A 15668-nucleotide genomic window follows, 5' to 3' on the forward strand; every position below is an offset into this window, starting at 1 on the left:
GTTCCCTTAACCCAGTGAGTGTTGTTTTCAGTGTATTCTGCAGATGTCATGTGTTTGTCTATTAAGGAAATAAATCACAATTTATTTTGCAACTTGTTCTGTTCAATCAAGTACCCAGAAATATAAATGTGTTGATAAAAGTTGGTGTCATCGTGACACTGGGGTGGTCTAAATGGGGGTCAGCAGTGACGGGGAGTTTGCTAGGTCGAAGGTTTTTCTGCTGACATCCCAAAGATGGCAAGTGTCTCATCACGGGATGGCTTAAAATAGAGGATGGTCTGTCGGACCTTGGGATCCAAAGTATATCTCTAATTGAAAGAGGTTTAGTATAGAACGTTTCTAAAATGTATCCATCTGTAAGTTCCTTACTCACTATGCCAGAGGACTAGCAGGCCTAATTGGGCTACTTTATAATAGTACAATTCTTCAAGTGTTGCTGTGAAAAGCTTTGGGGACATCGTCTCACCCTGTCCTACTCCCTTGCTGATCCTTACCTTGTGTATACCTTAATGTAATCTAACGTTGTTGTGGCATTCTAGGAACTATTCCCTATAATATCAAAGTACGCTTCTTCAATACTTTGTCTTCTTAATCCTTTTTAACCCATTGAGACAGAATGTTTTTCCGAATCAATGAATCCTAAGCAGAGTGGTAGACCGTATTTAATATTTCGGGAAATAACTTTTTATACAACTTGGATGTGAAGCCCTTTATCCATTTCAAAATCCATCTCTCTCGGTAACAATCTTTAAGTAAATTAGTCTGTGGTTCTTGAGGTCTTCTTTGTCTCTTTTTTATGGATGATATAAATAACCATGGCATTGCTCTATTGTTCAGAATTTTGCAACATTAATTCTTCCCCAGCTTCTTTCAAGATTTCCGTTGTAATTCCATCTTCTCTGGGTGCCTTTTCATTCTTTATGGATGTTATTGCCTACGCTACTTCTTCTGGAAGGAAGCATGGTACATCCTTGGTGAATTATTCATGCACTTCCTCTGCTGGATTATGCCCTTTGTCATCTGTGTTCTTGTAGAAATTCTCACCTCTCTTTACGACCATGGCACAGTCTTTTAGAGGTGATCCATCATCTTGAGTGAGATGATTTGCTTCTTCCCAATCGTATATACAATATGTATCTATTGAATTGTGAGCCTTTATTTATATAGCGCCATTAATGTACATAGCGCTTCACAGCAGTAATATACGTGACAATCATATAAATAACAAATAATATAAATAACACATGAAGGGGAGAAGTGCTTCAGACATAAAAGTAACATTTCGGAAAAGGAGTCCCTGCTCTGAAGAGCTTACAATCTAATGTGTTGGTAGGAAGAACATACAGAGACAGTAGGAGGGTGTTCTGGTAAGTGTGTCTGCAAGGGGCCACGGTTAATGTATCATGTGTTAATTATCAGCCATGGAGCTACTCATATGCTTCCTTTAGCAGGTGTGTTTTGAGGTGGGTCTTAAATGTGGATCGAGAGGGTGCTAGTCGGATATTGAGGGGAAGGGCATTCCAGAGGTGTGAGGCAGTCAGTGAGACAGGTTTAAAAGTCGGACAGGGCTTTAGATACAAAAGGGGTATGCATGTATAGCTTTGTTTGTATAGCATCATTCATGTATTTAGCGCTTTACATCAGTAATACACAGGAGAAAATAATATGAGACAAAGGGAATAAGCGCTTCAGACATAAAAGTAAACATTAAGAAAAGGAGTCCCTGCCCCGAAGAGTTTACAATCTAGGTGATGTGGAGAGAATATACTGTGCTCTGAAGAGTTAGTATGCAAGGGATCATGGAAAATGCATATGAGACGTTTCGTACTAGCTAAGGTAGGTACCCAAAAGCTTAATTAAAGAGATGTTTTAAAGGTAGGAATTAAAGGTGGAGGGAAAGGGTGCTTATCGGATACGGAGGGGAAGGGGATTCCAGTGTTGTGGGGCAGTAAGTAAAAAATATTTATGGTGGGAGAGAGCTTTAGATGCAAAAGGGGTAAACAGAAGACATCCTTGAGCAGAACGCATGAGGTGAACAGGTGTACATCGAGAAATTAGGGCTGAGATGTAAGGCGGGGAAGAGGAGTGTATAGCCTTAAAAGAAAGGAGAGTATTTACTAGGAAGCAACGAGAGAAGCAGAGACAGACTTAGGAGAAAGTTAAGTGATTCTAGCAGCAGCGTATAGGATAAATTGTAGGGGGGCAGTTAAGAGGCAGGAAGGCCGGACAGTAGAAGGTTACAATAGTCAGTGTTAGAGTTTTAGCAGTAGAGCAACAGAGGAAAAAGCGTATCTTTACGATGTTACAGAGGAAAGAATCAACATATGTTAGCTACATTGCGAATGTGAGAGGAAAATGTAAGGAAGGAGTCAAATGTGACACTTAAACAGGGTGCTTGTGCTACTGGGTGTATGATAGTGTTGGCAACAGTAATGGAGCAAGGCAAGTAATGGAGCAAGGCTTAATAGGAAGTATGAGAAGCTCCATTTTCAATATGTTAAGTTTGAGTCGCCAGAGGGCCACCCAGGATGATCTAGTGGAGAGACATTCAAGGACTTTGGTCTGGACCGCGGTTGTAAGGTCAGGGGTTCAAAAGTTAAATTTCTATGTCATCAGCAGAGAGGTGATATTTGAACACAAAAGATGTCATAACTTTGCAGAGAGGGAGTGTGTAAAGAGAACAGAGAAGAGGTCCTCGGACACATCACTGCGGTACGTGGTCCGCTCCGAATATCAAGAGTATGCAGGATGTGGAGAAGAAGGGGGTCCACAGTATTAAAAGCTGCAGAGACGTCGAGTAATTTAAGCAGGGTGTAATGATCTTGGTCTTTGGCAACATGAAGGTCATTAGTTAATTTGGTGAGGGCTGTTTCAGTGGAGTGAGCCATGCAGAAACCAGATTGTAGAGGGTCTAGTACAGAATAGGAGTTAAGATAATGGAGCCAGTGAGAGAATACAAGGCGTTCAAGCAGTATAGAGGCAAAAGGCCAGAGGCAGACAGGGTGATGAGAGACAAGCAGGGTGAAGCTGGCTATTTATGAGTATAGGTATAACTGTTGCGTGCTTGAAGGCGCCGAAAAAAAGATTAGTGCAGCAGCAAGAGGCTTGAGGTGATGGGATGGAATGGGGTGAAGAGGGCAAGTGGTAGAAGAAGAGGAGGAGAGCAACAGTAACATGTCCTCCTCTGTAACATAGGGAAAGGGCCAAAGAAGTCAGGAGACTTAGGAAGTGGAGGTGTGGAATATGAGGAGGATACCTTGACGAATGGAATCCACCTAAGTCTTGAAATAAAAACACAGAGATGAAGAATCCCTATGATGGGAGCACTCGGCGGCTTGTGATACTGATGTGAATTATCCTGAATTTACAGGATAATTCACATCAGTATCACAAGCCGCCGAGTGCTCCCAACATAGGGGTTCTTCATCTCTGTGTTTTTGTTCCGTATTTCCCCTGGTCGCAGCACCTGTGTCATTGGCAGTAGCGAGGGTCCCCTCCACCCCTTACCCCCTCCCCTTCCCTTACCCTCGTTATATAAGTCTTGAAATAGTCAGTAAAGTCCTGAGGTGAAATGGAGGAAGAAAAACAGCTAACAAGACTACAGTAGACAATCAAAGAATGAGAAGAGGGACGCGCGCGTGACGTCAATGCGGGTGCATGCAGGCTAAGGAAGCTCTGTGCACCCCGCTGAGAAATTGATATAAAATCCCCCGACCGCTGCATCACGTAGCCCCGTGGGACATCCGAGGGGCCGGGGGAGCTAACTGAGATGTCCTCCAGGAAGGCGTCGAGGGACCCCGGATCCGTCCCGCTTCGGTCACGGGCAGCAAGCTGCAACACAGAGGGGAAAAAAACAAAGATGGCGCCGCTAAGCAGGGCGCACGGGAGCGCGTACCCACGGGAAATAACAAAGGAGAGAGGCAAGGTATGGACTCTGAAGGGGATATCCCTAATAGAAAGGCTACCCTAAGAAAGCAAGCAGAGAGTGCCACAGCAGCTGGGGGGCAGTGGGGGGAGCTGCTTCTGACAGTGAACTGTCTATGACTGAGGGAGACACAGTAATTACCAAACAGGACCTCCAGCACTGGATAGAGCACTGGATAGAGCTTTAAGGGAATAAAAGCACTGGATAGAGCTTTAAGGGAATTTAAAACAGAAGTCTCTGTACTAGCCAAAAGAACTACGGAGCTTGAAAATAAGATGGACACTTACCTACAAAATCAGGTAAATACTGACGATGAGGTCCTGCGTCTCAATAATGAGATAAGAGCTATGAGGGAGGAAATGGACGATATGGAGAACAGGGAGCGAAGACAGAATTGATGCATACGGCATGTCCCTGAATCTGTGTCAGAGGAAGCCCTCCAGCCAAAACGTAAAAGATTTTTTACGTCAATTGACCCTCAGCTGCAAGATGGCGATCTTACAATGGAAAGAGCCTTGGGACCGAGATTTGATGACCCCAAGAGAAGCAAAGATGTGGTTCTAAGGCTCCACCAATATGCAACCAAGGAAAGGATCATAAAAGGCTGCAGAAACAGCAGCTCAATTGAATTTGAAAATAGCTCTATTCAGATTTTCTAGGGCCTGTCCAGAATGACAATTGAGAGGAGGAGAGGGCTGCGATCAGTAATGGCGGTACTTCAGGAAAAGGGGATTCGCTGCTGATGGCCTTTCCATTGCGCCTTGTAGTCAACCACGATGGCAGACAGATCTCGATCCGGTACCCCGAAGAATCAGCAGCAGCTCAATTGAATTTGAAAATAGCTCTATTCAGATTTTCTAGGGCCTGTCCAGAATGACAATTGAGAGGAGGAGAGGGCTGCGATCAGTAATGGCGGTACTTCAGGAAAAGGGGATTCGCTGCTGATGGGCCTTTCCATTCCGCCTTGTAGTCAACCACGATGGCAGACAGATCTCGATCCGGTACCCCGAAGAATCAGCAGCTTTCCTCTCAGTTTTGGGCCTGAACCCCCAAGGATAGATCGAGTCACCGACAAAGACCTCTGGGGGACGACACAGAGGACGATCTATCGGCTGAGGGTGCAGTTGCTCGGAGATGAAAGACCAAAGTCCGTCTGTGCCTTTGAGAGACTTTTGTTGAATAATTTTGCTGTGGTTCGCTAGAACTTTGGAAGATTTAACCGGAATCCACTGCTGTTCTCTCCAAATCATCGATCGATCGATCTACATACGATGACTATGAGAAGCCTACAACAGTCCTATAACTGTGCATGCTCCCTCTATGTGTCTTTTCTTCCCTTTGTTTTTCCCCTTTCTGTTTATTCCTTATAACCTTTGTAGATTCTGTTTCACTAGAGACTTTGAGTCGACCGTCTACATCTTGGAAGCTCGTCTGCTGATCGGTGGAATAAAATTGACGATTGTGACGTTTGTGAGCCCTGGCTTCGGTTGGGTTGCAGGTGCGATCAGGGGATTGAGAAGAGAGTAAGGCGGTGTGTGGGGTAGGAAGAAGCCGTGTATGCCCGAAGTCAGGCAGCCCCCAGTAGGGCCATATGCCAGCCTGGCCACATAGGGCCTGGCCGCAAACTACGTGTCAGGGTCTCCTAGACCTCCTGCCTTGCCATAGATCTTCTTTGTCCACTGGGTATGCTGCTGTCTTCTGTTTCCTCTGTCTGCCTGTCTGTCTTCTTGTTGCTCCTGTCTCTGTCCTTATAGCTCTGCTTCCTGTCTGTTGCTTTTGCCTTTGCTTCAAGTCAGACTCCTACAGTATGCACATGCCTCTGTCTTTGATTCCTGATCTGTTCCTGTACCTGTACCTGTACCTGTATTTGAGTCTGTTCACAGTAAAAGCCCTTGCTAGTAATCTGGCTTGTCCCTGTTTGTTCCTGCTCCCCGGTCTCAGTCCCTGCTCCCTGTTCTCAGTCCCTGTCCTGCCCCGCCTGTTCTGTTCCAGTCTCCTCGTTGCCGACCTCTGCTTGTTACCTGACTTCGCTACCTGCCGCCTGCCTCGGAGCCCTGCTTGTTACCTGACTTCGCTACCTGCCGCCTGCCTCGGACCCCTGCTTGTTACCTGACTTTGCTACCTGCCGCCTGCCTCGGACCCCTGCTTGTGACCCCTACTACGCTCGTGCTGTTCCGGCCACCGAGATCCTACCCGCCACAGGAGTCTCCCGTGACACTACGGATGAGCGACTGGTTACACTCAATCTTTCTTTGTAGTTTAATTTTTGTTTTTTATGTTTTTTCTCTTTTGTTACTATCCAAGTTCCCAGAGGGGGATGGTTCCCTTATTTTTTTTTCTATCCCCACCTGTTCCCCACAACCATTAATCTTTTCTGCTCACAACTTTCACATGAGAGAGAGAGTCACGACATTGGGAATGGCTAGACAAGCGCCATTAAAGTTAATATCCATGAATGTTAAAGGTCTTATTAGAAATGGTAAGCGCAGATTAGCCCTAAAAAAGAGTTTAGGAATCTGAAAGCAGATAGTCTTTCTAGAAGAGACACATTTTGACACTCAGGAGCCCCTGAATATTTTCAGTGGGACTTATCCTATAGCATTCCACTCGACTTTTACCAGTAAAAAAAGGGGCTTTGCGATATTGATAAAACAGGGCATTCCGTTCCAGCCACTGGAAATCAAGAGGGATAAAGGAGGGGGGTCCCTGGTGGTCCACGGGCTCTTTTCAGGCCAACAGTTCACGCTAGTAAATATTTACGCTCCCAACAAGGGTCAAATTGATTTTTTTTTAAGGGAAACACTGGAATCGATAGCGGAAAGTAGAGATCAGTAATTGATCCTGGGAGGTGATTTTAATATGGTACTAGATCCAGACATGGTTAAGTCCACCCACTCAGAACACCCACACTCCGCAATGACCTACAGTGTAGCAAAGAAATGTTGACTGCTACTCAACTAATTTGGACTATGGGATGCCTGCGTAGCCCACATAAAGGACAGAGGGACTATTCTTTTACTCACCTCCACATGACTCGTATTCACAAATCGATAATATATTTGTGTCCCCAAGAATTTGGAAGTCTTGATCCAATCAGATATAGGGCCTAGCACTTGGTCAGATCACGCCCCCGTGGCAATCTTATTCGACCCCTCATTTATTAGGACGTGATCCTTCCATTGGATGATGAACGACTCGCTATTAAATTACCCGGAGATTAGTACTCAAATTGTAAAGTCGCTTAAAAACAATTTCTATATTAATAAGGGATCTGTAGAATCAAAAGCAGTCTTATGGGAGGCGCATAAGGCCACGATTAGGGGACAGCTTATTTCAATAGCAACGTACAGAAATAGGCTAAAAAGAGAAACAAAAAATCCTAACGGAAAAAATAGTACAGTTGGAAGAATCACACAAGAAAAATCCGTCAAGGAAGGTTTATAAAATCCTAAGTCAGGCTAGAGTAGAACTCAAGAGTTTACAAGTAGAAGAGGTAGAGAATGCCCTGAAGTGGACTAAACAGATGTATTATGATAAAGGAGATAAAACTGACCGTCTGTTGGCAAACTCAGAGGGATTCGGTCGAGAACTTTGGTCACTGCCATTAGAATGAAAGAAGGAGAAGCGACATACAATCCCTCTAAGGCCGAGTCCATAGAAGGACAGGCCGCGCTGAGCCCCTACATCCTCAATGAGGATGCCTTGAGAGGGGACTCACGCGAGCGTCCACAGGCGTGCTGAGGCGCCGGATTTTTCAGCCGACAGCCAAACTTGTTCAGAGCGCTGTCGGCTAAAAACATCCAATCAGCGCAGAGCAGCGTCAACGTCACGGCGCCGTGACGTTGACGTCGGTGCGTCGCGTGCGATTGGCGCAGCGACGTCACTGCCCCGCCTCCCTCAGTCTCCCCCCGCCTCCCGATCGCGCCCGCTGGCTCGCCTGCATGGGCATGAAATCGCGCAGATTTCAGCAGGCGAGCCTCAGCGTCAGCGCGGCTCTGAACTGCTCACCGCTCTATGGCCCCAGCCTAAGATAGCAGAGGAATTTTCTAAATTCTATATGGACCTCTATAACCTAAATAATTTATGCCCAACCTCTAGGATCCCGGTCATGTCCCAGATAGAGGCTTATCTTAGAGAATGCAAACTTCCAAAATTGACAGAGGAAGATCACAAAATTCAAAGGCAAAAATAACTCAGATAGAGCCAACAAGGGCAGTTGGCTCACTGAAGCCATCAAAGGCCCCGGGCCCAGATGGTTTCTCAAATTTGTATTATAACATTTTTATAGGAATCCTAGGACCATGTTTATTAGACTTATTTAACGATTTTCTCAGTGGAAAACAAATCCCCTCACAGATGACGAAACCTAATATAGTGGTGATCCCCAAAGGGGGTAAGGACCATTTATGTTGTGGCAGCTATAGACCAATCTCACTGCTTAACACGGATTTGAAAATTTATTGCGGATGATATTATTCTTACCATTTCTAATCCTCTGGTATCCCTTCTGAATTTACAATCCACCCTCCGTGGATTCGGAGATCTATCAGGATATAAAGTCAATGTAGGAAAGTCGGAAGCGTTAAATCTAACGCTAACGGAAGGAGAGGCAGAGGTTCTTAAAGGCCACTTTGACCATAAGTAGAAAAGGACCCATTTAAAGTATGTGGGGATCTATCTCACTGGAGACTATAATTCATATAAATATAACTACCCCAAGCTTTTCTCTAAGATAAGAAAGGATCTACAAGTCTGGAATTCCCATTGTATCTCCTGGCAAGGATGTATCACTGCGGTCAAGATGAATATCCTCCCGAACTATTTCCAGACATTACCAATACCAGTTCCACATACTGTACAATCATTAAAGAGATTCAAACTCGAATTATGCAAATTATCTGGAATCATAAACAACCAAGAGTAGCCAGATCAATTATGTTGGAGTCGAAGGAATGAGGCGGAATGGCAGTACCAAATTTTCTAAAATATTATATAGTATCTCATTTGAGACAAATGGTGTATTAGCACTCCCCGGAAGGGACTTATGCTTGGGTAGATTTGGAGAGTATGCTAAAAAACCCAGTTGGTCTGCCTTCTTTGCTATGGTTGAGCCACGGGGTTGGTACTGGGAGTCACTCAAACCCTATGGTAATCGGATTCTCTCTAAAAATCTGGCAGCTAGCAAAAAAGAAATATAAAGTAAAGTCAACCCCCTCCAGACTTACTCCCCTGTTTGGTAATCCAGGGTTTCTCTCGGGATTTCAGAATCAAGGTTTTAAACCCTGGAGACAGAGAGGGATCCTAGAGACGGGAGATCTATTAGAAAAAGACATGCTGATGTGTTTTGAAGAACTGACTAGAAAATATGGTCTACCCCCCAACTGCGTATCGCACAGCAGATGCTAATGCCAATTATTGACTATGGAGACATAGTATATGGCTCGGCACCTCAAACCCACCTTAGCAAACTTGACATCCTCTACAATTCAATTTGTCGTTTTGTTCTCCAATGCAACTATAACACACATCACTGCGAAATGCTCAAAGAACTAGATTGGCCATCACTGGAGTCTAGGCGCAAAGTTCACCTTTCCTGTCTTGCCTTTACATTCTTCATGGGCAAGCTACCCAGCTACCTGAACAAGCTCCTCACCCCAACCACATGCAGCACCTATCACCTGAGATCAGACTCCAAAAGACTGTTCATGGTCCCAAGGCTCAACAAAGTATCCGGCCGTTCCTCCTTCTCCTACAGTGCAACCCAAAACTGGAACAACCTACCAGAGACTCTCACATCCACCACCTGTTTAAGTTCTTTCAAATCTAAGGCTGTCTCACATTTTAATCTGGTCTGTAACTGTTTCATACGCCCATAATATATATTTTCTTTAGCTGTGCACACAATGTCTTGTATATAATGTATACCCTGTTCATTTATGCAATTGTATTTGTAACCATGTATTATTTGTCTTACTCTGGGCCCACGACATACTTGAAAACGAGAGGTAACTGTCAATGTATTACTTCCTGGTAAAATATTTTATAAATAAATAAACTGAGATGTTCAAATATATGCAGGTCTGACATTTTGTCAGACAGGGTTTTTATGAGGAATTCCCCGGTTATACAGAATTATAAGATTTGTGCAAAATAAAATTAAAATGCCAAAAAGGGTCTGATCTCATCTCTCTACCAGGGGTTAACCCCCCAAAAGGATACCCGGGACCATAAATATATGGATCAGTGGGCCCTGGACTTCCAGACTGAAATAACAAGAGAGGATTGGGAAGATATTTGGGACAATGTAGGCAAAACCTCTATAATGTACAGAAACGAAGCAGAATATTTATAAAATTTTGCTGAGTTGGTATTACACCCGAGAGTTTAAAGCAAATGTTCCCGGAAAGCTATTGATAGATGCTGGAGGGGTTGTGGGCAGATAGTGTATCTAGCGCATATTTGGTGGTTCTGTCCAGCTATGCAGAAATATTGGAGGTCAGTTCTGAAATGAATAGAAGAGGTGACAGGAATTAAGATGCCGCTAGACCCAGTTTTAATTATTCTGGCTAAACCCATGGTGGATGTGAACCACTATACAGTTAAACTGATTACGCACATTTTAACGGCGGCTAGATGCACTGTAGCAGCAGCGTGGAAAAAAACACTTCCGCCCTCCAGAAGAGAGATAATTAGTAGGGTTAATTATGTCCGACTAAGGGAGAGACTCACCTCATTTTTGAATCATACCACAAAGTTTGATAGAGTATGGGAACCTTGGGATGCGGGATAGGATAGGATTGCAATAGAAACGAGGATTTGGGAGTGACGGGAATAAGATATGTGGATTATAAAACAATGCATGTGATGTAATGTGACTGTTGAGGACTGTAGAAATTGTTACAAAATGGTTGTTTCCCCCCCCTTTTTTTTCCCCTTGTATCTGTACCCCTCCCCTCCCCATTTATATTTGAAAAAAAGAAAGAGAAGAGGCGATGTGAGTTAGACTTGTGAAGGGAGAAGTTGAAACAGGATAGGATACATTTGTAGTGAAGGAAAGCAGCTAGAGTATGAGATTTCATCCAGAGGCGTTCAGAGGAGCGAGTGCAGGAAGAGAGTATGCTCGTATGGTAGCTTGGAACAGCCGAGAATAAAAGGGCATGTGGATCAAGACAGGAGGATATGGCATATTGATAGTTCATGACAAGGTTATCGGCATCCGTAGAGGAGCAGAGAGAAGACAGAGAGGAGTGCAATGTGAAGTCAAGAGGGCTATGTGAAGTCAAGAGGGCTAGATGGAGGCGAATAAAAGGAGAATTGAGAGAGTAAATTAGATGAGGTGATGGTCAGAGTGAGGAAAGGGGGTAAATGGAAAAATTAGAGAGAGAACTGTTTTTGGTGTGGAAAAAAAGGTCAAGATAACGGCCATCGTTGTGGGTGCTGGCTGCTGTTCATTGGTGGAAGCCAAATGTAGAGGTAATAATTAGGAAGCTCAGGTAAGAGAGGGGCTATCAATATGGTAATTGAAGTCTCCAAGGAGAAGAGGAGTTGGAGGAGAGAAAGAAAGCGAGAGACGGGATTCAAAGTTAGAGAGAAAGATAGAAGGGAGCTAGATGGCCAATAGATTACAACAGGGGTGAGCAAACTTCCTGAGCTGCGGCCCCCGGCCTGGCAGCCGCAGCGTTCGCATCACCCCTCTCCAAGGACCCAGCGTGAAATGACATCAATGGTAATGCGTCGCTAAAGAGCTGGCAGAGTGCAGGTAAGGGAGTTACAGAGGCCTCACGCCTCCCCCGGCATTTAATTTAAATGCCTTGGTGAAGAGCACAGGGCCTCTGTAATCGCAACGCCCCCCTAGAAATTCTTGCGTAACCACTGGGGGGACCCCCCCAGTTTGCGCACTCCTGGATTACAGCCACCTAGAGATCAAGAGAAGAGAAAGAAGGAATAGAAAGAAGAGATATAAAGGAAGGGTTTGATAACGGCAGATGGAGGAGAAGTCCCATGCCTCCACCCCTGCCACCAGGGCGAGGAGTATGGGAGAAAGAAAGGTCAAGATAAGAGAAGGCAGATTCCAGTGCAGTCAGACAGAGAGACAAGTTTCACTAATAGCAAAACGGAGTAGACTGGAAGAAAAAGAGGTCATGCAAAGACAGGAACTTGTTCGTAAGGAAGCAGGCAATCCAAAGGGCTCAGAATAACAGGAGAGGGGAGGTAGGTAGGCAAAGGATGGATATGAGTTTAGAGGGGTTTACAACACGATGGGGGCAAATCGGAAGGGAGAGGTGAGGACAAGAGAATGTAGAAATTAGACAGAATACTAGACTCGGAGAGACGTGAAGAGATTTGTAGGTGTGTGGTTTAGTGCTGGGTGTATCACTGAGTGGTATAAACGAGCGTACATAGGAAACAAGTTCATCTGAACAGAGAAGTGGAGAATGAAGGAGAGATGTAAATATATGAATGGAGTTAGAGGGATAGTGAGGATTGTACAATCAAAAGTTTGGTATCTAATTGTAGCCAAGTGCCCCTGGCTACTAATTTCTCTGGCCCTCCCCAGTGTCATAAATCCTGGTAAATAGCGGGCAGTGTTGGGAGTAAATCCTTCATGGCCTAGCTATGTAATTGTTATGAGGATGTTAATTAATTCAATTCAGGATTAGCCTGGGACTACAAGGGCCTATGCCTGGCAGGAGGCTAATTTACAAGCCACTTCCCTGGGAAGGGATGGGTTCCTCTAAATTGAGAGTAAAGTGGTTCTGAGAGTTCGGTGTTCCTCTCCCTGTGTGGAGGGAGCATATTTAAAAGCTTCTCCTGGACAGGAGTGGGCTAAACTCTTAACCTGTTAGGGGGTGAGAGAGCTGACGAGGGGTCTGCAGGGCCGCAAGCCCTGTGGGTCTGGTCCATGGAACACATATGCTGTGGAGCAGAGTGACAGAATAAATATCCTTGTACTGCCCATGGTGTGATGTCTGATTTCTGGGATCTGAGAAAGAGTTGCCTGTGAGGACCATCCTGGCTACCCCAGGATCCTCATGGCATGGAGGCGCTGCACTGAATTAGGAACAACCAGCTGAAAGCCTGACGTCTCCCCACAACATCGCGGCGCCCTAAGGCCTTCTGTCACCCAACAGATATGCACCAGCACCAGGGTACACCAGGTACCCAGAGCTCGCCCCTCCCCACCTTTTTAACTTGGGAGGTTCTGACAATTTGCTGAATGGACATGATTCACTGCAGTTGCTTCCCCTCATACAGAGGTAACAGGAAGGGTTCACAGTTTTAGTGTTAGGACCTGCATTTTTGGTTTACCTTGACGTTTGGTATGCAGGCTTACGACGCTTTGGCCAAAGGGTTTAACTAAAAAAACAAGTAATTACTATTATTCAAGTATTTAAAAACTTTATACTCATTACCATATATGTTTTGTCAATTTGATGTAGCATTGGGCACCCCTGTCTTCTATTGTATACATTTGCCACGCTCAGTAGCACTCATTTTGGCATAAATATATATTCATGATGTGGTGGATGTAGGAGTTTGAGCTACCTGGGAATATGTGTGTTATACCAGGTAGGTACATGATCTCCCGTAGGGGGGGAACAAGTGCTACATAATAAAAAACACATTGGGCTCTATGTATCAAAAATGTACGTGTGCAGTAATGCAGTTGTGCAAAGAAAAAATGTATTGTGTTCCTGTCTGAAATGCAACATTTATGTAGTGTATTTGTACTGTTTTAGAATTTGGCCCATGCTGCTCTAGGATTCTATGGAAAAAAAAAAGACTTACACCACCTTTAAGCTGAGGGAGAAAACCAGAGCAAGAAACCATCAAAAGTTGCGCAAGCTGCACATTCCTTAATTCATAGACCAGCGGCAATATGCAAATATAACCCCGCCCACTTGCTCCATCAATCCCTCATCTCGTTGCAGACAGACACAAATGTCCCCCAAAAAATAGTGCAAGCAAGTTTAATACATAGACACTGTCTGCCGCAGGTATATTTTAGAGTGACTTGCAACAAAATAATGACTTTATGCCAGAATTTGCCCTTTGATTTATAAAAGCCCACTTCTGGTTTGTACATTGCCCGTAACATCCAAAATGACCTTCATGCTCAACACTTTCCCTGCGTAACATTTTTCTTCTCAGTACTGTGATCCAGACATAATGACCCCGATTTTAAATACTGTGAAGCGGCTTCTCAGTGCTCGAGAAAAAAGGACTAAAATCGTCTCTAGCTCGGGTGATAGCTTAACGTCATATTGAATAAGGGCCAATGTTTTTTGTTTTTTTAAATAGTAGGTCGGCATAGTAAAAAAAAAATTAAAAAAAGATAAAAAAATAGTCTACTGTCTAAACTTATACTGCCCAATGGCTTCATTCACGACAGACCTAGTGGCTTACATCATGCTGATGTAATTCACTTGAACTGTTAGTGTATGCTTAACACTAAAGCATAGAGCTAGAGAAAAAATAAATATATATAAGTAATTCAAACTACATTTGAAAATATATTTTGTACCTCAAAGAATAGGATAACTTGAGGGCTATCTTGATTTTTTTCCAAGAAATAAGGAAACCGTTCATTAAATATGATTTGTTCATCCCACTCAGGAACGGGCGACTTAAACCGCTTGAAGTCATATGGTTGTGTCATCATAGGCAAAATGTGCTCTGTCTTTTCTTGTTCAGAAAATGATGAAACTGTGTCATTGCTAGAAGTAAAGAAAAATGTTTCAGCCAAGGTATAACATTTCCAACGACTATATGTACAGAATAATAAACATGTAAAACAATCAAATAAATGTTGTCTAGGGAAATTGTGTCCACCGCTCTCTAGGAACAGGCAGACAATCTGAATGAAAGAAGAGGTTACTCTTCTTCCTTTTGCGTAATCAAGTGACACGTCACAATCGTGATCGCAACCCAGGCGAATCATGTGGGCTGTAATCCCGGAACCTGGTGGTACTCTGATGCTGCTGCAATTCCCAAAAGCTAGACACCTCTTAAAAACTAGCCAATTTGTAGGAGTCGCATTAACAGCACACTAATTTAAAGATTACATCCTTTAACATACATTGAATCAGTTAAGTTAGCATCCTACAGATATAGCAAGATTGACTTTACTCAGTGCCGCAAAACACCAAGTGTAAATCCCTGGCATTTATTTGCATTCTGCGGTTCCCCCACGGCCACCTTATGACAAACGAGTATCATAGACGAAGATATTCAGTGTGCCCTGGCCACACATACTGAACTGCACTAACATAATTATCATTATTCAGCTGAACATGGCAGAGTTGCAGATGAGCCTTGGCCCGCCTGTGGACGAGGCACGGACAACTAAGTGCTCACGCGGTTGTCATCCCGCACCTTCTCACGGTCACGGGAAGTTTAAGTATTGCTACATCTGTATGTGCACCATAAGAGAATCTGAAAAAGGAAATTAAGTCACCTGTTCTCTTTTTTGACATATTCCCCTGTTTTCTGATCAAAGGTGTGAATCTTGACCATGGGATGAGAAACCATAAGGTCAGTCTTCAGTTTATCAGAGCGATGGATGTAGACTCCCAACACCAGGCTGTCATCGTAAACATTTCTGGAGATGCTTTTAACTTCTCTGTTGTCGTCTTCTACACCAGTTGTTGTACCATCATCTACCACTATGAGCAAAAAATAAATTTTCTAGGTCAGTGGTGCTCAACTAAAGTCTTCAAGCCTCACCAACAGATCAGGTTTT

At 44.1% G+C, this 15668-nt stretch overlaps 1 protein-coding gene across 15 annotated transcripts in view; it reads right to left on the bottom strand.

Annotated features, from left to right (window-relative positions):
• AHI1 (Abelson helper integration site 1) overlaps window positions 1–15668 on the bottom strand; it is a 282040-nt gene that overhangs the window by 239979 nt on the left and 26393 nt on the right. For all 15 annotated transcript variants that reach the window (XM_075597389.1, XM_075597388.1, XM_075597387.1 and 12 more), the window contains exons 6-7: window positions 15384–15591; window positions 14451–14643 (exon numbers count right to left, since the gene is read on the bottom strand). In XM_075597389.1, the coding sequence (XP_075453504.1) occupies window positions 14451–14643; window positions 15384–15591 (401 nt within the window). The remainder of the gene's footprint in view (window positions 1–14450; window positions 14644–15383; window positions 15592–15668) is intronic.

This window comes from Ascaphus truei, chromosome 4, assembly GCF_040206685.1.
Source record: "Ascaphus truei isolate aAscTru1 chromosome 4, aAscTru1.hap1, whole genome shotgun sequence".
Lineage (NCBI taxonomy): Eukaryota > Metazoa > Chordata > Amphibia > Anura > Ascaphidae > Ascaphus > Ascaphus truei.